Source organism: Myzus persicae, unplaced genomic scaffold, assembly GCF_001856785.1.
Source record: "Myzus persicae strain clone G006 unplaced genomic scaffold, MPER_G0061.0, whole genome shotgun sequence".
NCBI classification, from domain to species: domain Eukaryota; kingdom Metazoa; phylum Arthropoda; class Insecta; order Hemiptera; family Aphididae; genus Myzus; species Myzus persicae.
Window position 1 is genome coordinate 67,995 of NW_019100814.1, and position 26,065 is coordinate 94,059.

At 28.0% G+C, this 26,065-nt stretch overlaps 4 protein-coding genes across 8 annotated transcripts; 2 read left to right on the forward strand and 2 right to left on the reverse strand.

Moving 5' to 3' along the window:
- The first annotated feature begins 783 nt into the window (after positions 1 to 783).
- LOC111026257 (PRELI domain-containing protein 2-like) lies at positions 784 to 6,247 on the forward strand. Its single transcript, XM_022304306.1, has 3 exons — positions 784 to 1,068; positions 4,776 to 5,004; positions 5,465 to 6,247. Exons 1-3 carry the CDS (start codon positions 942 to 944, stop codon positions 5,625 to 5,627), a joined length of 519 nt encoding a protein of 172 aa, XP_022159998.1. The 5' UTR covers positions 784 to 941; the 3' UTR covers positions 5,628 to 6,247.
- Positions 6,248 to 7,315: 1,068 nt separating this feature from the next.
- LOC111026256 (terminal uridylyltransferase Tailor-like) lies at positions 7,316 to 9,446 on the reverse strand. Of its 2 annotated transcripts, XM_022304305.1 has the most exons (6): positions 9,213 to 9,446; positions 9,075 to 9,145; positions 8,792 to 8,856; positions 8,522 to 8,713; positions 7,778 to 8,233; positions 7,316 to 7,648 (listed from the first exon to the last, which is right to left on the reverse strand). In XM_022304305.1, exons 2-6 carry the CDS (start codon positions 9,104 to 9,106, stop codon positions 7,461 to 7,463), a joined length of 933 nt encoding a protein of 310 aa, XP_022159997.1. In that variant the 5' UTR covers positions 9,107 to 9,145; positions 9,213 to 9,446; the 3' UTR covers positions 7,316 to 7,460. The 2 variants fall into 2 exon arrangements, with proteins under 2 accessions (XP_022159997.1, XP_022159996.1); XM_022304304.1 differs by having other exon boundaries at positions 7,316 to 8,233; positions 9,213 to 9,445.
- A 7,560-nt stretch (positions 9,447 to 17,006) lies between these two features.
- LOC111026242 lies at positions 17,007 to 21,695 on the forward strand. Of its 2 annotated transcripts, XM_022304283.1 has the most exons (6): positions 17,008 to 17,274; positions 18,185 to 18,262; positions 18,764 to 18,846; positions 18,914 to 19,087; positions 20,793 to 20,992; positions 21,585 to 21,695. In XM_022304283.1, the coding sequence occupies exons 1-5, from the start codon at positions 17,211 to 17,213 to the stop codon at positions 20,988 to 20,990; spliced, it is 597 nt and encodes a 198-aa protein (XP_022159975.1). In that variant the 5' UTR covers positions 17,008 to 17,210; the 3' UTR covers positions 20,991 to 20,992; positions 21,585 to 21,695. The 2 variants fall into 2 exon arrangements, with proteins under 2 accessions (XP_022159976.1, XP_022159975.1); XM_022304284.1 differs by lacking the exon at positions 21,585 to 21,695 and having other exon boundaries at positions 17,007 to 17,274; positions 20,793 to 21,018.
- LOC111026241 (opsin-1-like) lies at positions 20,761 to 22,953 on the reverse strand. Of its 3 annotated transcripts, none has more exons than XM_022304280.1 (8): positions 22,706 to 22,930; positions 22,495 to 22,632; positions 22,183 to 22,421; positions 22,015 to 22,121; positions 21,814 to 21,920; positions 21,600 to 21,747; positions 21,263 to 21,540; positions 20,761 to 21,200 (listed from the first exon to the last, which is right to left on the reverse strand). In XM_022304280.1, the coding sequence occupies exons 2-8, from the start codon at positions 22,620 to 22,622 to the stop codon at positions 21,071 to 21,073; spliced, it is 1,137 nt and encodes a 378-aa protein (XP_022159972.1). In that variant the 5' UTR covers positions 22,623 to 22,632; positions 22,706 to 22,930; the 3' UTR covers positions 20,761 to 21,070. The 3 variants fall into 3 exon arrangements, with proteins under 3 accessions (XP_022159972.1, XP_022159974.1, XP_022159973.1); XM_022304282.1 differs by having other exon boundaries at positions 21,071 to 21,200; positions 22,495 to 22,623; positions 22,706 to 22,953; XM_022304281.1 differs by having other exon boundaries at positions 21,071 to 21,200; positions 22,691 to 22,953.
- Between the last annotated feature and the right edge of the window lie 3,112 nt (positions 22,954 to 26,065).

A 26,065-nucleotide genomic window follows, 5' to 3' on the forward strand; every position in this document is an offset into this window, starting at 1 on the left:
GCACTAGAGCAACATTAATCATTTCCTTTGTCCAACCATAGACCTATGATACGTCTTTATGTGTCCAACACTCCAACGCAGATTTTTTTAAAATAATATTGGTAATATACTATAGTCTATAGTATAGTGTTTTTTAGGGTTTAAGGCAATTTTGTATTAAATGACAATTTTTGACATAGTATACAATATTTATTTTATTTCTAATAATATAATATAATACGTAAAATAAATTATTTATATTTAGTACATCCCAAGAACAATGCTGCTGGGGATTTATTTTCCGCAATTCATTTCTATACCATTTAAATTAAAAGCATAAAAAGTTTTTTTCTACATTTTTGAATTTAGATATTTATTTTTGCCCGTGGGTATTTTCATACCCTTTGATATTTTGATCAGGAATCATCAATCTATTACCGACACCCACACGCAATTGTCTACTAAAATGAATATTTAAAATGTATAAGTTACTAGCTCTATGGATTGTGTATTGTTGTAATATGGGTCCCTAACTTGCTTCTGTTATTTGTATTATTTTGTATTTCGCATAGGTAATTATTTTTCATACATTTTAAAATCTTGTGCAAAGTACGTTTACACTTTACAATAAGACTTTCAGTCATTGAAATTAATTTCCCGTAGGTACCTCAGTAAAAACGATTTTAAACCAGTTCATATGTTTTGTACTATGATATAATATAGTGACCTCCGTCACTATTCAAGTTCCAAGTCCAATTAAAATGTGTAATAGTCGGAAGTCCTTCAATATTTACATTAATTTAATATTGATTACCTAATGGTTATTAACTATACAACAGTTTGAAATGATTCATATAAGATTTTTACTTAATGAATATTAGTTATTGTATACGTTTAATTTCACCGTGAAGTAAAATAAATAATAATATTAAATTTTGTTTTATAATATATAAAATACAATTATGGTTTTAACAGTTTCTTTAGTGCACATATTCCAGCAACCATTTCAAACAATTAAAACTTACTACAGTCAAATCAGACAAAAAGACGATGTTGTTAAAATTTCAGAATTAATTGATGCGCACATCGGTAATAAGTAAGGCAGAGAAGTTGTAGGACTTGCATATTATTTTTTCTATCAAACTAAGACACAAATTTCGTGTTTGGACTAATATACATAACCTTCAAACATTTTTTTCATCTATTATGTTTGCATATTCTGATAATTTTCTGGTTAAAGATGATATTTTGTTGTCTTGAGTATATTTTACTCATTGTTTAGTAGGTATCGTCTAATATCAAGTCAGTCCCTATAAAGTTTTTTTTTTCGAGTATAAGAAATATGTACATAAGTGTGGCTACCTCGAATTAAGATATAATTATAAATATAAATGTGTAATATGTAGATCTGACTACGAATGTTGACTATAGCCTATATTAATTAGAAATTAGAATAGCCTCATGACGAAATAAATTTCTTTCCAATATTATTCGTCATAAATCATAGCTTCATGAGGTACCTAAAGGTACCTTATCAGTACTCGCATTGTCCAATTAATCATTCTGTGCATAGTTTTATTATTGTTTTTATTAAACACAGCTATCAAGATATATACAGCGTGATCCACCAAACATGCTCGCCCCCATTTTCTTTTAATAATTTATTTATTCAAATTTTGATTTTTTGAAATTTCTAAGCGTGCTTGGTGGATTTTAGGGAAAAAGCATCAGATAAAAATCCAACTCATTGGTCAATAAAAATTAATGAGTGGGAAGAGGTGGGCGTCCTATACAGATTATAAATATATAAGAAGTACTTATCAGGTCCTTTATACAACTTTACATTTTAATTTTTCTTATATATGTATAATCATACCTACCTACTTTGTATCTTTCTGGGAGTACCCTGCTAAATGCTAAATATTTGTATTAACTCGGAAAGCACATTTTTTAGGAATTAGGTACTTTAAAATTTGTCTATTAAATTTTTTTTTTTTATTTTTTTTTTATTTGCGTTACACAATCTATACAGTTTTGAGTACAATAAGCGTAAAAGATAATATAGAAAAACAGACATTGACAATTTGATTTGTAGAAGCCGCCCATTGACGACACTCCTTAGGGCATAATATTATACAAGTATGAGATTAATTAAAGAGAAGGTTGCGGCACCATTTTCTCTTCAGTCTTTTGGGAGGGTTTCCAGGGATAGGTAAAGTCAAATCTTTTGCGAGGTTGCTCGGATGATTCTTTAAAGAGTTGTGATATCGAGTGTAGTAGTTTGTAGCAGTTAGTGCGATTGTTTTCATTTTTAGGTCGAAGTGTAATGTTTGATTTTTGTTACGTAGAATGGAGCATTAGTGATTAGGTGTAAGATTTTATTTTGGGATATTTGCATTTTATTCAAGTTTGACTTTTTGGCGCACCCCCAAATCTGAATACCATAAGTCCATATTGGTTTTAGGAGGAGCTTGTAGAGATTATTTAGTTTTGTGTGAAGAGTAAGTTTCGACTTTGAATGTCTAAGTAAGCGTAGACGGGTGTTTATTTTGAGTTTTGTTCGGTGGATATGGTGTGCCCAGTTCAGTTTTTTATCAAACTGTACTCCAATGTATTTTGTTGTATTCGAGGTCGGTATTATAATATTATTTAATGTTATCTATAGGGGCAGATTCCGTGTTTGAGTGTAAAGGTAATATGCCTTGATTTCGTTTCGTTAATTTTAACTTTCCAGTTTTTATACCAAGATTCTAGTTCATGAAGGTGGGATTGAAGATTTTCGGAAGCCGTGAGAGGATTTTCGTGGACGGAGAGAATGGCTTTGTCGTCAGCGTATTCAGCTACTAAGGTGTTTGCCGTTTGGTGAGGTCAGTTGGTCAGCGATGAATATATTAAAAAGAAGAGGGGCAACTATCGCTCCTTGTGGGACTTCAGCGTTTATTGTGGATAAGGATGATAAACTTGTGCGGTATCGAACAAGCGAGTTGACGTTAAGTGAGGTAAGATTGGAAAATTAGGTAAAACGAAGGTGGTAGGATCTTTTTAAGTTTATTGAGGAGGCCAGCATGCCACACCGTCTATTAAATTAGAATTAATTTAGGTAATGAATAACCTATTTTAACATATGTATGTAATTTGTGCAGTTTCCTATAGTTTGGTTAGGTAGGTAGGTACCTAATATTTTATTCGAGTTTTCAAATTGATCTTAATCCTAAAATGTTTGATAAAATAAATTTATTACACACATAATACCTACCATATGAGTTCATGAAAAAGTAATTTGTCTGCAATTACCTTTCCAAGGCAGTTCAAAATTTCTTTTATGACATCAATACATCATGATTCGTGACAGTGTCTCAAATATGGGGGTGCTTATAAGCACTGCCGTGTTCCATATCGTTGTAATTTCAAATATATATAGTTTCAACAATGTAATTTTATTTTTAAGAATAAATTCATTATTATATTTTTTATTATTATTTTGCATTCCGATAATATTGTTTTTGTATTATAATCTTAAATTACAAAATATAAATTTATAATTTTAGTAATTGTGTTAAGAGATTTATTGGACTTAGGAGTTATAGACATATTCAGTACAATACTGCAATCCAAAACGACCACAGTAGGGAAGGTTAAGGCTAACATTGTTATGAATAGTATCGTTAAATCATTTCCAAATACGAAAACAGATAAAGCATTTTCAGAATATTATGGTTAATTATCATACAATTTTGTGTTTAAACAAAAAAGAAATCAACTAAATATTTTAATAAATTTCCATTCGGAGACTATTGCCAGACTTAGCTAATGACATCGTCACCGACGAATATTGAACACATTGAATTTCAATATAATAAAATACTATGTAAAAAGAAATTAAAAATGTGTTTAATTTTTTCTAAACAATGGTTTTGCGAATAATAGTATAATCTAAATATTGATGATATGCAATGTTGGTGGGTATGTGGTCCGATGTGGGGGGTTGAACCTTCCACGGCTATATTGTAAGCGATTCATAGTTGTAGCAATTGTAGCACCCCTAAAATTTGAACTCTAGGTCTCTAGATGAGCCACTGATTCGTGAAGAAGTATTTTCAAATGATGCAGCAATACCTACGGCCTATAATCCTTATTAGGTATATCACGAAGAAACCTTAACCGGTAGCTCGTAGGCATACAAATATTAAAGCACTGCCAGAATAGTGTACATACCTAACATTTGTTTTTAGAATTACACTATTACCTATACAAATAATACAATATACCTATTATATACCTACATAAACTCGGATAAACTATCATAAGCAAGATACGGTATCAATAGTAGAAATTAAATTATCACCTTCTATTAAGATTTTTGAAAAAGTTTTAGTCAGTTATTTAAAAAAAAATGTAGGTAAGTCATATTAAAACCCAAATAGTTTGGTTACAATTCGAATTTTTTTAAAGTAAGTGAGATAGTATATAAAAAAAACTTGAATCAAAATGATGGACATGTGTTCAAAACATGTTTGTGTTACTTATTTAATATTTATGGATTTAACGTTGAACACACTATATCTATATGCCTAGGTATATGTATTTTTTTTTAAATAGGTACCTCACTGCGCTTTGATCCTTCTGAGTAAATTAATACACATTTTGTCAATTCTTATAACTTCTCTACCATAGTATAGTGACATTTATGATTTGATTAATTACAAGAATAATATTATTTATTCATAAGTTCATTACTTATTCAATATAAATTCCTTTTATAACAAGCAAACAAAGTTGAAGTTAACTTTTTTTAGATGAACATGGATTTGAATATACTAAACATAGGCTAGTATGTCATAATATTATTCCTCAAGTGTTAAGGCGCGATCAAATACTGCACATTCCAGAAATAGTTATTGAAGAAGAATGTTGGTATGATGAAAAAGGTCAAAAATTTTGGGCAAGGACGAGAAATTTGAGTTGGTCCGAAATAGCCACGTTATCTAATATAATAACATTATCAATAACACCAGACCCAACATGGTAAATACAATTATGTAGTAACTATTTTAAGTGATATAATCCCTATAAATTATATTTTATGATCTACAATAGTGTTGGAGAATGCGTCACAAAAATTAAAACTTTTACACCTTATGTTTTATTTTTGGACGTATATTATCCATAGAAAATATGAATTAGGAATGTGTGTAACTGACAACTGTGCAATGATATTATTATTAAAATTATCATATTTGGTGGCTAAGCCCTCAATAAAATTATTGTGTAATTCTAGCAGTCCCGATAAAATATTTCTGACCAAATACTGAGATGTAGGTACCTACATTAATTTGTTTCAATTTTTTTGATGATGGTTAAACATTAACAAAACTTTTGTAATAATAATACACATATTAGCTTCCCAAATCTCAATTACAGTTATACCTTTTTATTTATTTTATATTTATTCATGTTATATGTATATTTATTATTTTGTATTCAGGACTAAGTACGAAATTGATGGTATCACAGATTTTTTTGGAACACAACCTCCTGGAGTTGGCTATGCAGTAGAGTATTTTTTGAAAAAATATACCGAAAAAAAGTTGTTGGAACATATTAAAATAATCGATCAGGAATGTTTGAAAAATAATGATATATATTAATGTAAGATCTTATATTATCATTTTGATTTTTTTTACAAATATTTATACAGTATAGATCTGTTTTAAATGCATATGGGAGGAATAGAAAATATACCTACTTAACTGTCTATTATCTGCAATAAAAAAAAATATCTCATCATTGTTAAAATGTATGAAAGTTACTCATAATTATTTATTAATTATACACACAAAATGAAATAAGAAATACAAAACAGTCTGTTTTATTTATATTTATTACATTATTATAGCGATTTTCGATAATTTGATAAATTAGAATGAAACCGCTCAATTTGGATGATGTTGAAGCACCTTTTATATTATATTGATTAACAATTAAACATAAGCATTGATTACTTCAAATTGATAGGAGTTCAAATAGTTCAATGATACATATCAATCAAATGATGTATATTAGCTTATAGTATATTATATTTATATTTTTATTACTTAAAAGTATTCATGAGCTAATTTATCATAGGTGAATCTAACATTGAATGGTTCATCACTATAGTTACAAAAAAATTGCAAGAAAGTTAGTCGTTGATACTAAGGTATTCAATAGTTCTATAACTAATAATACTAACTTTTATATTTATGTAAAAAAAATAACTTTTAATTCATATATTTTTCTTCTTATTCAGTTGTGCCTCTAATTCCAAGTTCTATAATATATTCATATTTACTTACCTATTATTGAATTATTAATTATTCACATTTATGTTGTACTGGTGAACCACACATTACCTTATAGTTTATTACTTAATGATAGTTAAAAAGAAGTACTAGAATACATTCATAAATTAATTCTCAATGGTAAGGTTATGGTAAAGTTACAACACACCAAAGGCTTTAATAAACATTTTTTTGGGGCAGTACATGGACAGAAACTTTCTTATACATAATAAAACATTAAGTCATTACCTACTTTTAATACTTCTTGTACTTGTTATAAATAATTATATTGACATGAATATTTTTAATTATTTTTATCAATTAAAACCAATTAAATTATTAAAAAGTTCAAGAGTTTTGAACTAATAGAAATTTAAAGAAAATCAGTTCTGTTATAATTTATATTAGTGAAATAAAGTAATAATTTGAATGCAATTAATAGTGATAGTTAGGGCTCAGTTATTTATGTACCCACTTAATATTTATAATATCAAAGCATGAACATGTGCTAAAAAACTCAATAAACTATGTGTCTGTGGATACAGTGCACTTAATCACTCATTATCCTGTCAATAATTTTCAAATCTGTTGGCAGGACATTCAAGATTCAATTACACTCAAAGATCAAACATAACTATGACTTTTTTGACTCGTGTATTTTGCTCATGAGCGATAAACCCTCAATTTCGGGGTTAGAGTAGTAATTAATACACCAAAATACTTTAAAAAAACGATTGATCCGAATATGGTTTCAAAATAGGTGTTGTCAATTGTCATTCAATATAAGGAAGTTGTGTTGGGTACATGCAAAATACACAAGTTAAAAAAATTGTAAGTCATATAAATTTATGATCTATTAGTCTAGTAGAATGTCCTGCTAACGGAAACAAAAAAATTATTAACAGGGTAATGAGTGATTAAGTGTACCCTTTTTCCGAAGACACGCTATATGTGATATACTAATATAATTTATAGCCTAATAGGTATTTACATCAAACAATTATTTATAAAACATATTAATGTATTAAACAATATTTATTTAACATAGGGACAATTATTTCAGGTAATATGAAATGCTTATAATAAAACAATATGAATGTAGTATGATTATTTTATTAATCTAAAGTTACAACTTAAACCTAAGTTTTTTTTTATTTTCTCTTAAGATTTTAGTTTTTTACAAGCATTTATAAAATTTTCAAATATTTTTGGAGTCACTCTTGCTGTAATATTAACATTATGTTGAAATGGATCTTGAGTGTACATTTTAAATTGACAAGTACCCAAAAATAACAACTTCTGGCATTCCTTATTTTCTTCATAAAATTGTTTATACCTCCATAGTTCACCTGGAAGTTGTTCCACATTTTCAAAATCTTTTTTGAGTAATGGACAACCAATATATGGACTTATCACAAATTTATCAAAATCAAAATTTGAATAATATTTATAGAAAACATTTAATATGTCACTCTCACTTAGACTTTCTTGTTTTTTAATAATATATTCTTGTGGATTTTTGGAAAATGCACAATTCCATTGATTAACTAAAACTTCTGGAACAGATTTTTGTAAATCACGAATGGCTGGCAATATTCCCATAACTTGCATAATAAATATTCCTAGCCAATAGAAAGAGTAACTAGAAAAACCGTTAGTATTTATAAGCCCAATATTTTTAGCCCATATTTTTAACTTCATTAAGACTGGTTTAATACGATTGTCCATACTTAAAATGTGATTGAGAAGATGAGAGTTGTGAACTGAACTGACATTATTGAATGATATATCACAATCAATACCAGTATTTTTATGAGTACATTTTATGATAGGTATTTTAGCATGGATTAATGCAAACACCTTGATAAATACCTGACTTTGACGAATTTTATTAGCAAATGATTTTATCACTGTTTTGACTGGGATTTTTGAAACTGAAAAAATATTTAAAATAAAGTCAACATACAATTTTAAAATAGATAGTAAAAAAGGAAGTAAGGCTTACAAAAGTTTAAATTTAAAAACAATTTTTTTGCATACTATAATATTAAATAGGCTAAAATAAAATAAACAATATTAGTTATGAATAAGAATATCACAGTTATCTATCATTATAGCTTAATTCGATTTTTTAACTGTTCAAATATAAAGATAAAAATGAGATATTTTATAAAATATATTAGTGTGTAAATTAATATATTATAACAAATAATAATACCAACCATAGTTTATATTAAAGTCAACATCGCTATTAGAAATGTTAAGACCTGAAATCCTTGAGCCATAAGGTAGGATATCTGTTATAGTGGTATGTAAAATATTAGAATTAACAAAAATTCTTTGCAACTCAAATTTAAATAATGCAACAATATCAACATCTGGTACATTATAAATTTCTTTTGATTTAAATTTTTCTGAAACACATTAAAATATATATTAAACTATACAAAACACAAAATAACATCTTCAAGTAAAACTAATTTTAATATTACTAGGTTTGGAATATTCATCAGGTTGTAGAGGCCTTTTTTTAGTATTGATAAATTTATTTTCTGAACTAAAACAAAAAGTAAAATATATTAAAATATGTATATACCTACTTACAATTGTAAAAGTATAGATCTTTGTCTTGTAAAAGTATAGATCTTTGTCTTGTAAATTGTATAAAATAAAACTTAGTTATAGAACTGGAAAAGTGCACATGTTTCATAACAATATTAGCAGTTATGAAACTGTTAAAAATACAATTCAAATCACATTATCAAGTGTAATTACCTGTGTTGGGATGAAGCGCAGTGCTTATTCATTTTTTCTAGTTTTCATAAAACCAAAGAAGTATGGGTTATCTAAAAATAAAATATACCAGTTAATATTTATTATTTTGTATAAATTAGTTAAATTTTGTTAACTTACAATTAAAGAAATATTTTATGTTGATTGCAAGCTACAGATGATGTAGTCTGCAGTCATTTTAACATACAAAATATTTGTGTACTATAGAGTATATAATATAGACTCTATGGCCTGCACTCTGAGGGTCTGGGACAGGTTTGGGCCTTGAGATCATAGAGTAATATTACTGTATCATGCTTAAAATACTATTAAAATTTAAAAGGGCCACGATGGGCACGATGTTGATAATATTGTTTACATCATGATAAGACGAGAGTCTCAGGAGCAAAATTTCACGACCAATCAGAAGTGTTCACAATTCTTATCAGTTTTTGTGAAAAACACATTTCTTATCAACCCGTGTTGATTTTGTAACTTCACGCCAATACACCATGGTCTGCTGATTGTTCCTATTATAGTCCAATAGTCCTATACTCCTATGTGCAATTTCAATCCAGCAATTTTGCTCCCGGGAAACTCGTCTTGATTTTGATATTACGTTATTAAAGTTTTTATAATTTTTAATACCTACCAAATAATGACCCGTACTGGCCATATTTGTGCTATGTGCTGCAATAGCAGCAACAATTATAAAAACGTTTCTTTTCATAAGTTAGTGTTCCAGTCGTACCAGTATGCCCAAGGTGGATATATCCACTTTGAGTTTGCCTATATTATACTATAACTAAATAATATATGTAGTTAACATAAAAATTAGAAAGTTTATACTTCACACATGTGTTATACAGAATGTATGAGAGCATAAATTGTAAAATATGTTATCTCTACAGTTTTCCAAAATATATAGCAAATAAAGCTGTGTGGCTTAAAGTGCTTAATTTAACTTCGGTAGGTAGGTATCCAATTGGTGTAAAGCTGTAGCAAACATTTTTAGTGCTAATGATTTTAAACTTAGCAACGTTCGTAAAATGTTCAACTGCAGTACCAACCGAGTTAGTATCCTTAAAAAATTAAATGATTATAAAAATTGACAAATAATTTATTTTTTACTTTTTAGTTATTATATATTTATAGAACATGGTTAAGTCGGTCAAGATGATGAATCAGTTTAAGTATCGACAAGACAAATAGTCCAACATTATTATATAATTTGTATTATTATTATTTATTTTCGAATGAAATTCCCCAATTAAATATTTTAAGAATAATGCTTGGTAAAAACCATGTAGTAAAATGATAGATGATATACGATAGGTATAACAGCGGTACCTATAAAATATTATGGAGTAGGTAGGTACCTCAATTTATTATTCGTCATCACTCATCACCAAAATATAAATTATTTATAATAGACTGAAATCGTAGTACTATAACAAAAACCATGAATTTTCAACAAATTTTTAGTGACGTTATGATGTATACAATGATTCATCGACAATAATTTATTTTGCATAACGCAAATATTATTCATTAAACAAGGACTTATAATAGTGGACACAGAATGGTTTTAGACAGAGCCCAACTTAGGAATTTTGGGGTCCTTAACTTAAGTTATAAATTCAGTTTTTTTGCTGTAGGTATTGATTTTTCCAGTGCCAATTTTATAACTTATTATCAACAGGGGCCCGGGGCTGCAGCCCCCCTAGCCCCCCTCTAAGTTGAGCTCTGGTTTTAGAAAGGTCGGTGGCAATATCATTTAAGGGTAGTTAGAAAAAAATCCCCTGTACCGTTATACTGGAGATTGACCAAATGTAAATAATTTATTTTACAAAGTATACATTATAAATTAAATAAATATTTTATACTATATTAAAAATTTTCATTTTATAAAAAATTGTCTTATTTTCTAAAAATACAATATTACTAATATTGCCAATTAATATGTATATAATAAATGTATGCTTATAATAATAATTATAAATACCTAATAATTGTATATAAATTAAAATTAATAATATATGTGATGGTACTATGGTAGTATAATTTTACAAATGTGATTACTTATATTACTTAGTCAGCCACGATACCTATTGTTGTTATATAATAGTAATAATACAAAATAAATATTGTATGTTATATAAGCGATTTGCATTTTATAAAAATTACCATGTAGAAATTAAAATGTAATGTGATTATAATATTACCTACTACCTAGTACCTAGTCATTACAGCGCTTTTTGATATTATAAGCGATCGCTTTTAGGAAGTCTTCAACATTTATTTTGTAATTTTGGATTCTTGTATACATATGTATAGTTTGTAACCATCGTGGCATACATTTATGTATATGTCGTAGGCCGTATGGGAAATTAGTTTTTTTGCAAAAAGACTAGGCTCTTTGCAATGGGGTAGCCCGCTTGCGAATTACTTATTATTTTTCCAAACAGCTTGCTGTTTTTTAGGCTCATTGCATACAGACTAACAGCAGTTAGGCATTTTAAGGACTAAAATCATAATAACCATTTCATTATATTATTTTAAGGGTTATTAATAATAACACAGTACATTATAATATTATATGTATATAACTATTATATATTACTAACTAAGAAAAAAATATGTAAAATATTTAATTTAATTAAATTAAACTGCAATATTACAAAAAATATGAATGGCGGACAGTTTCCCCCCGACTGTTATTGTTGTAGTAGGACATTTTCCCCCCAATATATATTCGATGCGGACATTTCCCCCCCCCCATTATTATTTATTATTTAATAAGAAATTATTTTTTTTTCAGTAAAATATAATTTTTTTTATAAATATAATCAATTATACTATAATTACCTATTATAGATATATATTTTTAGATTATTAGATTATATTTATTTAAAAAATAATAGTACTAGCATACTGTATTATTCGCTAGTAACATTGAAATCTAAAATTGTATCTAAAACCCAATCGATTGCTGGGCTGTCAAAAACTATCTTATTATTTGATTTATTAGACTATTAAGATAAGATTCTATTAAGATACATTACAATATTAAATATTATATAAAGTATTTACTTATCGTTATATGTAGTGTCTCGTGATGACGTGATATCTTGAGCTACACGGTACATTGTTTTTGCGACAAGCTCATCTATTTGTTTTGCACGATGTTTTGCGAAAACGTTTTTGATAATCCCGTCCTCCAAATTGAGAATGTCTCTTCGCTATTTCTCTTAATGTTAATATTGTACTTGGTACTTCGTCAAGAAATTCTGCATCGGTTGTCTGTCGAACATTTCTTAATTTCTTCTTCCACGTATTTATAATTATTAGGTATACATCGTCAATCTGTATCTAAATCCTTAAAATATCCGGTTATAATGTACCTACTATTAGGCTACTAATGTAGGTAAAAACCAAAAATTTGAAATGTATACAATTGATATGATTTTATAAATTGGTACGCTATTGATACAGTTTATGAGTAAGAACTAGGAAGTTATGTTAAGCTGGCTACACACGGAGCGGTTTAGCCGCGCTCGGTAACGGTTCCTATCCGCATCAGCGTCCGCGACCGCTTCCAAACTTAACTTACACACGAGGCGGATTTCGACCGCAATCACGTCCGCGTCCGTATCCGCTGTTTGCTTACACACGAGGCGGATTATGAACGCTGTTATGAATGAAAAAACCGCCATAAATCCGCGGCCGTTGGCGGACGAACCGCTTCGTGTGAATATGGCTATTGGAAATCCACAGTTTAATTTTAGCTGGCGGACGCGGTCGACCGCCCGAAAATTGAGCAAGCGTGATTCGAGGCGGTCGACCGCTGTCGTCCGCTAGCCAGTTTACTTCGTTTGAATATACCCATTTAAATATAGGTGTTTAATTTTTAAAGAAAATCCGCGGCGGATAAAAACCGCGACCGCGCGCGGTTAAACCGCTCCGTGTGTATGTGTAACCAGCTTTATAGTCAATATTAAAAAAGTAGATCGTGGACCATTAGATATTCAAAATATAATATTGGCAAAGTTGTAGGCAAAAAAAAATACATATTTTTACATATTTTTTTTTTTAGTTAGTAATATATAATAGTTTATAGTTATATACATATAATGTACTATGTTATTATTAATAACCCTTAAAATAATACAATTTTAATAGTTATTATGATTGTAGTCCTTAAAAGGCCTGATGCTGTTAGTCTGTATCACGAATTAAGATATACAGGATGCCGAACGACAGCCTGTTATCAGTATTTCTGTGAAGTCGAAAGTTTCCAGCACGGACTACTACACTGGACTGGAAACGTCAAGGGAGGCGGGTGACGGGGGCCGGGCCGCTTAGTGTCCGCGAGAGAGGTGTAGAAAGGGGAAATAGTACGCGAGCGTATCTAGCGCAGCCTGGCTTACCACAGGCTTACTAACGTACCTACTAATGTATTATTTAAAAAAACCGACTATTTTTTTTTATAATTAATCAGTATGAGTATATTATTATTAATTTTTTTAATATTATAAAGTTATAGTTTCATACAAGTCATTGAATACATTTAATATATTTTTTTTCAGTGATATTTACAATAATTGACACAAATAATTACTGTTATGTATCAACAAGTTTTGCACTTTTCTTTTTTTTTGCATTATTTTTATTTTGGTCTTTGTTTGAAATCTTTGTGTACTGATGCATTCTTGTGGTTATGTAGTATGTTATTATAAAAGTAAGTATCTCAGTTTTATGAGTAACACATGGAAATTTTTTGATCAGTGAATGCTTGTTTCTAAACAAAATGATTTTAATATTGCACATATTAGTAGTTAGTACTATTAGAGAATATAGTATTTTTTATAATTAGTCATATTTACTTTGATATCTACTAAACAAATATGTTTGCATGATGTATTGTTCGATGTTGAATCAACAGAATCAATATTTCTTTTAATAATTTTGGGGGCCTTAAAATATAAATTCTTAAGATTACATAAATATAAAATTAATCTATTTATTATTTTTTTTATTTATTTATGTATAATAAATGGGTATTAAACCCTTTAGCTTATTTTAACTTATTTAAATTACTTCTACTGTAAAGAGTTCTCTTCTAAAGGATTGAGTTGGTGCTTGGTATTCAATACCATGAGAGAGTACTTGTTTAGAGTCTATTTGATTGTATAACGAGGGAATAGCCCCCTTCTTCAATTTAAACACTTTTTTCTGCCCAAATTCCTTTAAAATAAATTAACTTTAATAATAATACCAAATTTCTTTATAATATATACCTATTGATATTAACTCTTACTTCAATTACGTCTGATGGTAATGCATATGTAGTACAAATATCTTCAGGTAAAAAATGTTCTGAACAAACATACTTCAGATCTTTTACCTGATTACTTATTGAACTACGTACTGCAGCGTCCCAAGATAATTTATTAGCATTTGTGACACTGAAAAGTGTCACTTTAATATCACGATCTTGGCTGTTACACCCAGCAACTGANGCGGGAAATTAACATGATGATAATTTTTATGATAAAGATACGTAAAACTATAATTCTTGATAGATGGTAGCACTGTTTTAGTTCATTAAACGCCACTGTGGCTAAAAAGCGCTGTAAGTTATTCTGGATTTTTGGAAACTTCCGTCTTCACTTGATAAGCCCTCGTTCGGCATCCTGTATATCTTAATTCGTGGTCTGTATGCAATGAGCCTAAAATACAGCAGGCTGTTTGGTAAAATAATAAGTAATTCGCAAACAGGCTACCCCATTGCAAAGAGCCTAGTCTTTTTGCAAAAAAACTAATTTCCCATACGGCCTACGACATATACATATATAATGTATTATATAGTAATATTGTTCATATCGCATTTTTAGGGTATAAGACAATTTTTTATAAACTGACAATTTTTAACCTAATATACAATGTTAATTTTATTTCTAATATTTAATTTGTAAAATTAATTATTTGTATTTAACCAATCCCCAGTAAAATGCTACTGAGGATTTTTTTCCGCAATTTCATTTAAGACCACGTCTACCAGGAAAAGGTGTTTAGACCTATAATTGAATACAAAATGCGAATTTTCCACTTACGCTCATGAACTAACTTCAATGGACTTTTGTAAACATAAATTCCAAATTTTTAATTCATTTATTTGTATATTATCTATTTATTTTTATTTTGACCACCTGGTTTTTTAGTTTAAATGTATATTCTATAAATACAGTATGATAAATTCTTTAAATACTTTTAATACCTTTTCTTATAAATGATTGATTGTCGTTTAGAACATCAAAAACACAAGAGATGTAATTGGTGGGCGTCAAATGAACCTGAATGGCAGGGGGAATAGTTTCTTGGCATGGGTCACCTGGACTAGTACGGCAGTACTTATTTTTAAATCTTATAAAAAAATGTGAATTGCAGTTATGAAAATGTAAACATCGTTGAATCTGCAGAGAGCCGTCTTAATTTATAAATGTTCAGAAGTGGAAGTGATAACTCTACCAAGTACCAGGAAAAATTGAAAGAATTTAGAATTCTAGCTGACTAGGAAATTAAAATGATGAGAATTTTTCTACTCCCCATAGAAAAATAGATAATATTTGCAATGGCGCCCATAGAAAAATTCTCAAGGGGGGGACAACATCTTAATTTATCAATCTATTATAAGTTATATATAAATTTTTTTTTAAATAGTTTTCACTTTTCTATTTTCAACTTTAATCTCTACTCTCTAGTAATCATAAAATATTATTATAAATTACAGTACTTATAAAGTTATAAATAATACCTTTATTTATAATAATATTTAATGAACATTATTTATTATTTTTATCGTAAGATAATTCAACATTATATTATTCTACAATAACACTAAGTAATGTCACACGTTGGATAATAGGTACTGGATAGTGGGCACCGACAGCCGTCAATGTGCATGTATTTAAATACCCATTCCGTTTCCGTATTTCTTTGTTACATATATATAATTATAATTAAATATAAATCTGTGATCATAAAAAGATTATGGTGGTGTACACACACATATATATACATAGCGTATTTGTGGCAATACACCATAGAGTAATAAGAAATAAGAATATATTATAAGAATAATATATTCTTATTACTCTATGCAATACACAATATTTTGGGAATTGATAATTATCCATAGAATAGAAACGAAAAAGAGTTGTTATTGATAGCTGTTAGGTTAGGTTGGTTAGGTTTTTTCAAACCGATTCTTCATTAACAAATTATACATTTTCATACATTAAATCATTTTTTTAAATTGTATCTAAAAAAATTAAGATGGAGTCTGATCACAGTGAACAAATTTCCGAAGATTTTCGACATTTTCAGGGGGGGGGGGGCTCCCTTGCCCCTAGAATATTTGTTTCGTAAAATAACCGTGTCAAAAATTCGTCAAAAAATAAAATATTAAATTATTGAACCAAAGAAACCAACGACCAACAAAAAAATCATTTTTTTCTGCTGAATAAAATAATTTAATTAAAAAATAAATTACAAATTTTTTAACACACTGCTATGAATTTGGGGGGAGATCAAACAAAAATAATGTTAAAATGTTACTGTTGAAATAGTGTTTTAAAGAAATAGTGAGTTTTTTGATAAATGAATCGCTGCATATTTTACTTTAACAAACATTTATAATTGTAATAAATAATATTTGGTGAAAATAATTTGATCAATAATATATAATAATTTGTACACCAAGATAAGTCGAGCTCATCACGTCAGACTGTTGGTATAGGAAAGTTGGATAGCTGCAGTAATTTAATATAATACTTGCAGTATATTATTAATAAGACCGTGGCTGCAGTAACCGGCTTATCATCGTTATCGTTATGTAATCACTTATCATTTATTTAATTTTAAATAATGTTCATTTCAAATTTTTCTATATAGTATGAATACAGAATATATGATAATATTTAGGAATAAAATTACCTATGTCCTATATTAATATAAACATATTTAAGTACAAATCAAAGTATAAACGCATGTCGTTAAGTTAAATAAGGGTTTAATTTGGTTTATCTGCTGATATTATTTTTTTTACTAAGTATTTTATTCTAATTTCTGTGTATCATGTCGTCAGTAAAGGAAGTTTTCAAAATAAGTTTTCAATTTTTGGCTCAACAAACAGATAATGGTAAGAAAATTAGGATCTGTTTTAATTTTGTATTCTGCATCCCAACCTTCTATGTATTTGTGAGTATTAATAATGACAAGAAGTGAAATATTATCAAATTATTTAACTTCTTAAAAATTTTAAAATCTGACAATATTAATATTATACAGGTTGATTCACCAAGAATGCTCTTCCTCTTTTTTTTCATTAATGCGGTCATATAAAATCTGATATTTCAAATGTATAAATATACTCAAGGACTCCATATTTTTGATAACTACTGAAATGTTGATGTACCAAAATAAAAATGTTAAGAGTAGCTTTTGAGTAACAAGATTGTTTACAAATAATAATATTTCCATGATAATGGTTTGTTAGATGGGGACTATGGTGATTTTAAAATTTTAGTAATTTACATTAGTGTATCAATATGAATAGTTTGTAAAAATAGCCAGGATAGTGAATATAATAAATACTATGTACAAATAGATCCAATGTTACTTCTATTTGATGTTTTTGTAAAACCAATTTTAAATACTATTATCCTTAATTCAAAAATATTAATAACAGACAATTTACTCATTCAAATTTTGAATTAGGTATATCAACATTTCCAAAATAATTATCTACTAAATAATATCCAGATACAGTAATTAAAGAAGGGGGTTCTCATTTGAAAAACAGAAGTTTGTATCGCCACAGAACACTCCTTCAACAGTACATAAATATTCAAGAATTTGAATAAATCCATTATTAAAGGAAATCATGAGGGTAAACTGGTTGGTGAATCACTCTGTATACATTTTTTATTTCATTAGTTAAATCTTTTAATGCACCTATTTATGAATAGTGTATATTTTTTATGTGTATTTATAATCTTAAATATTCTTTTAATAATTTTATTGACTAAACTAAAATTGAATATCTTCAGTTATCAAGGATTTCTTGAGGCTCACCAAAGATTTTATGGACAACGGACCTAATTCCAGTCTTTATAACAAAGCTGCAGGTATTAATTATTAATAATATTTGTTGAATGTCTTTAAATAATAAATATACATTACCTCCGTACATATTCTATTGTAGTTCTAATGTATTATACATTCATTTAATTTGATATATGGTACCTATATTTTAACTTTAATGTATCAGGCTTCATCTCTTAAAGTTTTGAAATTGTATGGCATGCCAATTAGAGAAGACAAAAATAGAGGTACCAAAGTACATCCCACCATATTGAAGTCCTGTGCTTATACCTAGGTACATGTAATATGCTTACTACCATATCACACCTTTTACTACTGTAAATTATGCACATATAATTTTAATAGCTTTATTTAAATTAATGAATCATTATGTAGGTACTGTAAGTAAATTAAATTAACGAGTTTGATTCACCAAGTATTTAAAGGCATATTTCATGGACTGTAGTAAAATGGCCTACTGTCAGAACTTAAATTTTTTATCTATATTGGATAAAAATATATAATAAAAGTGTATTTTATTAAAGAAAAAATGCAGGTTGATGAGGACAAAATAATATCAGTTGTAAAAAGCATATGTCTCATGTGTGTGCAAAGCTGTAAGCATAAAGTAAGTTAACAGAATAATTTGGTTTGAATGTTGTATTGTTGTAAAATTATTATTATTTGTTGTCTAGCTAACTGATTTGGAAATAAAAGAATCACTGACAGAATATGGTTTTAGTGAAACCAAATTAGATATGATTATATTATTTTTGGAAAACCAAAAACCTCATTTACTAGATATTTTGTCATTAAGTGCGTTTGTATTCCCACACTTCAAAGAACTGGAGTGGCGATTTGAAACCGATGTAAGTTGTTTTAGTTAAGTTCATAGAAATAAAATCAATTTAATAATATATTTAAATTTTCTTAATGAAAATAAATGTTGTCTCACATAAACAATATTGATAACTTCGTAGATATACAATTTTTGCCATAATCATTCTTTTAACACTATTTAAAAAAAAAAACCTATTTATTAAAAACAAATGCTCTCAACTATAGAATATGCTGGGAATTCTTTCCCAAAAAATGCATTCAATTTTCAAAATATGCACTATAAAATCAAAATTACTCATTACTAATACTGTACAATACGCTTAATAGAATGCATTTTCCTACACATTTTTAGACCTAACTATAAAATGTGCTTGATGCCTCCATAAAAAAAATATTTAGTTGATAACTGTTCACTTTAGATAGAAAAAATGAAAAAAATGTGAACTGCTACTTGTTTCTGTGAGTTCTATAATTTCTTGATGTAGGCGTTAGTTTACTTTCTCTGTATATTAGGTATTTATTATCAGTATTATAGTAAAATGTAAGCTATGAAGACCAGAATAAAGAGATCAAACTACATTTCTGATAACAACCCGAAATGAGTTTCGCCATTAAACATACAGGCTGTACTGCATTGTTACTTTAACCTGCATATTATAGCGATTATTATGTTTTTTTGAGTTTTTTGTAAAGTATGTGCATTATTTTGAATTATGACCTTTAGATTTTGTAGCTTATATGATTATGCATTTATACATGTGCATATGTGTGTATTTCATAAACATTCAACATTCTTAAGAAATAAATTTGAGTGTAACGATACACATAAGTATAAAACGATGGTTCAAGAAAACACATGTGTATGGTGTATCAAATAGTATCCGGCTCAGACTTACTATGATAACAGATACATAGGTATAAAATAATTAGGTATAGTGTTAACGGATTGTAAAATTTAATTATTTACACTAAAATGTTCTAAAAATGCTTAGAAATATACACATACGCACATGTATAAAGGTGTAATCGTACAAGCTATAAAAGAAAAAAAATGTTATGGTTCAAAATAATGCATTTATTTTCCAAAAAAAATTCCCCCAAAAAAAACATGAATAATCCCTATACAATATTGTTCTGTGATACTGCGCAAGTTAAAATACCAACCCTACCGTTTACAGTGCAGCTTCTGGCTGTTTAATTGTTGGACTTATTTTGGTGCGCTTTTTCATACTTACGGTCAAATGAATTTGGTCTCCTTATTCTAGTCTTAATGACGTAAACATTAGCTTAAAGAAGACTCAGTAGATAACAACTTAAACTATTCTACCACAGAATCAATTTTCTAGATTCTGTTATTCTGTGATTCTACCACTAATAATATTATCTACAAAAACATATTTTGTAAGACATTATACTGAAGTAGTGTGTGTAGATTAAAATACTTACTTCAAATTGTATCTTGTATGCTTTATAAATCAATCAATTCTATGTCGAGTAAAGTTCACAAATACCAAGTAGATTAAATGAATCTGTTTACATTCAAACATTGAAATATTATTTAAATTGGTATTTAAATATAACTACATTTACAACCCTTAAGGTCATATATTTATATATAAATATAAATATATTATTTAAATATATATATATGTATAATATATATTTTGAAAGCATAATAGTATTTGAATAAATAAATATATAGATGCAACTAATCATAATATATTATGTATACAGATGGGATCCAGATCTTTATTACATCAAACCGTGCCAGTTGTTACATTGAAATTAGATTTAGAAAAAAAGGATATTTCCGAATCGTTATTCCTACAAACAAATCCATTAAACTTGGTTCATATCAAAGATACACTAGAGACTGCTTTGAAACAGAACCAATCTCAATGGATAAGGAAAATACGTAGAAAATTGAAATAAAGGTATAACTGTTATAAACAATATAAATAACTTTGATAGTTTGATTAAACATATTCCATGAGATTAAGTTAGTTAGATTCTTAGACTTTATCTTCGGATATAGTTGTTTGAGCAGAAGCAACTGATTTTGAATCGCTCCTGTCATCTTCTAATTTTCCACATACCAGACATGGGAACTTCTTGTCTAATGCCAATCTATACTTCGGATGACTAAAAAAATAACAATAATAAACAACATTTGTAGATACAATTGTAGTTTATTAAATACCTACCTAATCGCATATACTATTGGATTGTATACAGCATTTGCTTTAGCGAAAACTGATCCCCAGATTGTAAATAATGGATCAATTGTAATTAATTGAAATATTCCAGCAAAGTTGATAACCATGTATGGTGTCCAAGCCATGAACCATAAGGAAATTGTCATTAAAGCCACTTTAGCCAGCTTAAATTCTGCACTAGTATTACTTTGATCTCCAGATCTTAGAGAGGTCACATTCATTTTTTTTGCTTGTTCTCTCATAGATTTCTCGTGTGATGCTACTGCCTATTAAAAAAATTATTTTTAATTATGTGTTTTTTCTTTTACAGTTTTTTACAACTTACTTTCACAATGAAATAATATGCATAGATTATGACCAACAATGGTAAATAATATGCGAACATTGCATATACTAAAACATAGCTACGACTGTGCCATGCCAGAGTTAAATAATCAGTGCCACATGCTGTCATATTTGCTTCTGGTACATATCTACAAGACATAAATTTAAATCATGTTTTTAATATATTTTTTCCATGTATTTTTTTTATTATTTACCGACTCCATCCAAAAAAGGGGGTTAAAGTCCAGAAAAGTCCATGCAGATATATACAAAATATTTGTAATAGTGCTAACTTGGTTGTCATAGGTTTTGCAGATAATCCCTTTAACACACAAATTGTATTTTATCCTTTGAGAATTCAATAAATAAATGACTTAAATAATATGCTATTTATGTGTTTTTATTTTTATTTTTACCTTTACTATTACATTGTAACGATCCAAAGCAATAAAAACCATTGTCCATATGGATGTGACCCCAAATAATGATCCAAACATACCATACAATTCACAAGCAAAAGGTCCTTTAACAAATTTGTGTAATCAATTGGAAATATAACATAAGGTATCAAATTTAAATAGTACCAAACATCCACGTCTCGTAAAAACAATTCCAAACCATTGCCGGACACATGGTAAACATCAGACAGAAATCGGAAAACGCCAAGTTAACTATCAGTAAGTTGGAAGGCGTTCTAAGATTTTTTGTACAGGTAAATATATATATCACCATTCCATTACCCACAACTGATAAAATGCCCAAGAAGAAAATAGTAACACCTAACCATTTGTACCACATTGATTCCATTGGAGGAAATTGATACCTTGGAACATGGGTACAAAAATTTTGATTTATAATTTAAATTATTTATTATTATAATATTTTAATGTTCTTACCAAGAAGGATCAATCATATGCATCATGTCTGCTGGAACTCGGTCAACCACAGTTTCATTTCCAAAACCTCCTTCAGCCACCCAGTTCGATTCTTGCCGTTCATAATGAGATCCGATTTTATTTAGCATTCTGTAATATCTACCCAAATAGCCAATGAGCACAAAATGTTTATCAAATATAATACAATTTAGATTACCTAATCCACACTTACTTTGCAAATGTTGGTATACTTAAAAAAATATATTAAACAAATCGTTTTGACGTTTGTGCTAAGAATTCAAGAAGTTTAATAGAGGTTTAAACTGTTTAAAGCCATTTATGTCTAACACGACTCTATCATCGATGCTCCAGTAGAATATGACCATTGAATTGACAGTCAGTTACTGAAGTAGTACTGCCGACTGCCGTATATTCTCCGAGGGCTCGTCCAAGAAAGGACTGTAACTTTCTTACACTTCAGTTGTCCTTTTTTAAATAAGAGCCTAGAATCGAAACCCTACCAGTGCCATCTTCTACCTGTCTTAAGGGTGTAGTATGCTTTTAAACAGATTATTCTTAATGCTGATACCAAGGTTGAGGTTTGTTGTAGGGTTTTACTGCACGACTTTGGACGTTATGTAAATTTCTTATCCCGTGCAATAGGTATTATTAAATTAAGTTACGAACGTCTCAAAAATAATACCTTTTCATAATATAATAAATATGTTTTTGTCGATTTCTAAATAATTAGGTATGCGTATAAAAATAATACAAATAGAATATTTAAATATACCTACCTATAAGTGATAAAATTATAATATTCTACGGAGTCGTAAGTTAAAATCTTAATGTGAAAATTAAAAATGATAGGTAAAATTGTTATTTATTGTTATTGTTTAATAGACTGTTTGACATAGGCGCAACTATGGTCAACTCTAATTCAGCACCCCCTGGCCACTGTTATAAAACAACAAAAGAAATCTGAGAAAAGAGCAATTTCTTTATTTTTTCTTTATCCTTGACGTAATAATTAAAAAAAAAATTTAAAAAGAGTCTTTCCTAAAATAAACAAATTATTTCAAATTGCTGTTACAATTTCAATAAGATCTGTAACACGTGAAAGGAGTTTTTTTAAGTATGCAACGAATTAAAAATTGGTTATAAGAACGAGTCGTATGGCTATTGACTTGTCAATTTTAATTATTAAGAGAGAGAATTGTAAATAACATAAAAACAGAATCTGTGTTAGATAAGTACCTACAGTACAAAAACAAGGAAAATGGGTTTCAAATAATACATTATATTCTTATTAACCAATACCTATCAAACGTGCCCATCTATGTTATTTGTATCTGTTATATTGGTTGAAATTTGTAAAATATTATATTATTATAATAAGACAATTATGTACTCTGTAAGTGTAATATAAACATTTAAATGAGTAATAATAATACTACAAAAAGTTAGGATTAAACTCTGTTATTAACGATTTTGAAATTAAGGTTAGTGAGATAAGTATACGTAACAGTCTATGCTGTTTGATGTTTGAAGGTACTTATACTTATAATTGTTCAATATTGTAAATTTATTACTATACCTATTACCTATAAAGACAAAAAGACAGTATAATATTATGCTATGTCCCTAAACCATATATTTTCTGTTTTTGAAACACTTGAATTAAAAATGAAAATAATGTTTTATATTGCTGTTTAAAAATTAAATGCGATTTTTTTTCTCCTCACGGAGTATTTCCTATATGCATGTTTATTGTATAGGTATGGAAATATTTTAAACTCTATTCCTAAGAGAAGCCCTATAATAGTAGGAACATATTATGACTTATGAATATTAAAACAAAAAACTGATTTTGTAGGTGGATATCGATGTATTTATGTCCACGTATAGATCATCTCCATCAATTATTAGTAAATAGTATTATATTTACATTAATTTTTTTAAGTTATTAAAAGTATTAACATCAATAGATGTATTATTAGAAAAAAAATTTTCAAACATGTTTAAAAATCGTTGTTTTAGTAAGTATTTACATGACAAAGTGTAAAAAATTGAGGAAATGGAGGTTTAACCCCCCTCCTTTTTGCGCAAGTTTCTGTCACCACTGTTATTTTTATATACATCGAGTAATTATTTCGGCACCCCTAAAAAATGTTGGCCTCAGCCTGGTTTACCCGGTACTAAAATTGTGGTGCCGCCGCCGCAGTAGATGTATTAACTATTACCTATATGCACGGAAAATATCTTTGACAGTTGACAATAGTTATTAATAATAAAAAAAATTAGAAGGCAAATGCGGGAAAAAAAGCTCATTGTTCTAGCCTTCAACACTTTATATTTACACCAGTTAAATATAAAATACCTGATTTATTCATAGATATTTTCTGAAATAGGTACCTATAATTTAGATGTTAGATAGGTAGGTCCTGAAAATGAACACAAAATTATACCGGTACAAGGGTAAATAATATTTTATATATAAACTAAATTTCTAATTATTAATTAGTTTTTTTTTGTGTCTGTCATTAACTTTTGGGGTAGTAAAAATGCTTCAATTTTCTTCAACAGTGCATCTTTTCTGGTAGGAAAGTGAATCTAGTACTCTAGTTGGTACTTTGAGAGGTCAAAAGTAAAAAAATTTCCAATAGTTTTCAAAAGCAGCAGAAAATTTTTTTAAGCAAATCGCTTTAGTTTTTTGTGTAACTCTAAAAAAAATACCGTAGTTACATGGAATTTTCACTGAATGTTAATACTTTATAGGTATCCGCATTTTCTATACACCATACAATTTTTAAAATATTTTGTCTGATGTTAAGCTATTAATAGGCAAATTAAATTTTAGATTATTCTTAGTTTTTTTAAAAATTAATGTCGACAAAAAATTTTTCACACTGTCAAAAAACTTGAAAATGTAATAGATACAAGGTTCCTCGTAATTTGTTGTTCGTGGAAATTAAAAAAAAAGTTTAGCGTAAATCCAAAATAATTTTTATAAGCGTTTGAATTTAGAATTTTGACAAAATATTATATAAAAATCACAAACATTTGCAAATCTCTTTAAGTTAAAAGTTCATAAAAAATTTTCTTTTTATATCTTAAATTTTAAAATTGAATATAAGTTTTATTATAATAGTTTTTCTACTTTTGACAAAAATAAAATGGCAAATTCAAATTAAATTTTTATGAGCGTTTGAAGTTGAAATGTCTAAAACACTGAATATTGATTTCTCGATTTCTCATGTACCGATTTTCTATTATTTTGTTATAATTCAAAAACTAATAACTGTAGATACTTTTTAAAATTTTTACCATAATATGTTTATTTTATCTATTCATATATTTGATAAAATGTTTAAAATATTTTGAATCGTTTTGAAGGTTGGAGCTGTCAATCAGACATTTTCAAGGTTCAATTTTTTTAGTTTTTTTTTTATAAATGTCAAAATAAATGATATTGTTAGGTCAAAAAACTTGAAAATTTAATAAAAGATTCCTGATATATTACACAATATCATTTGAAAAGTATTAAAAATACATAGGCACGATTTTGTTTTATAAGCACTTAAAGTTCAAA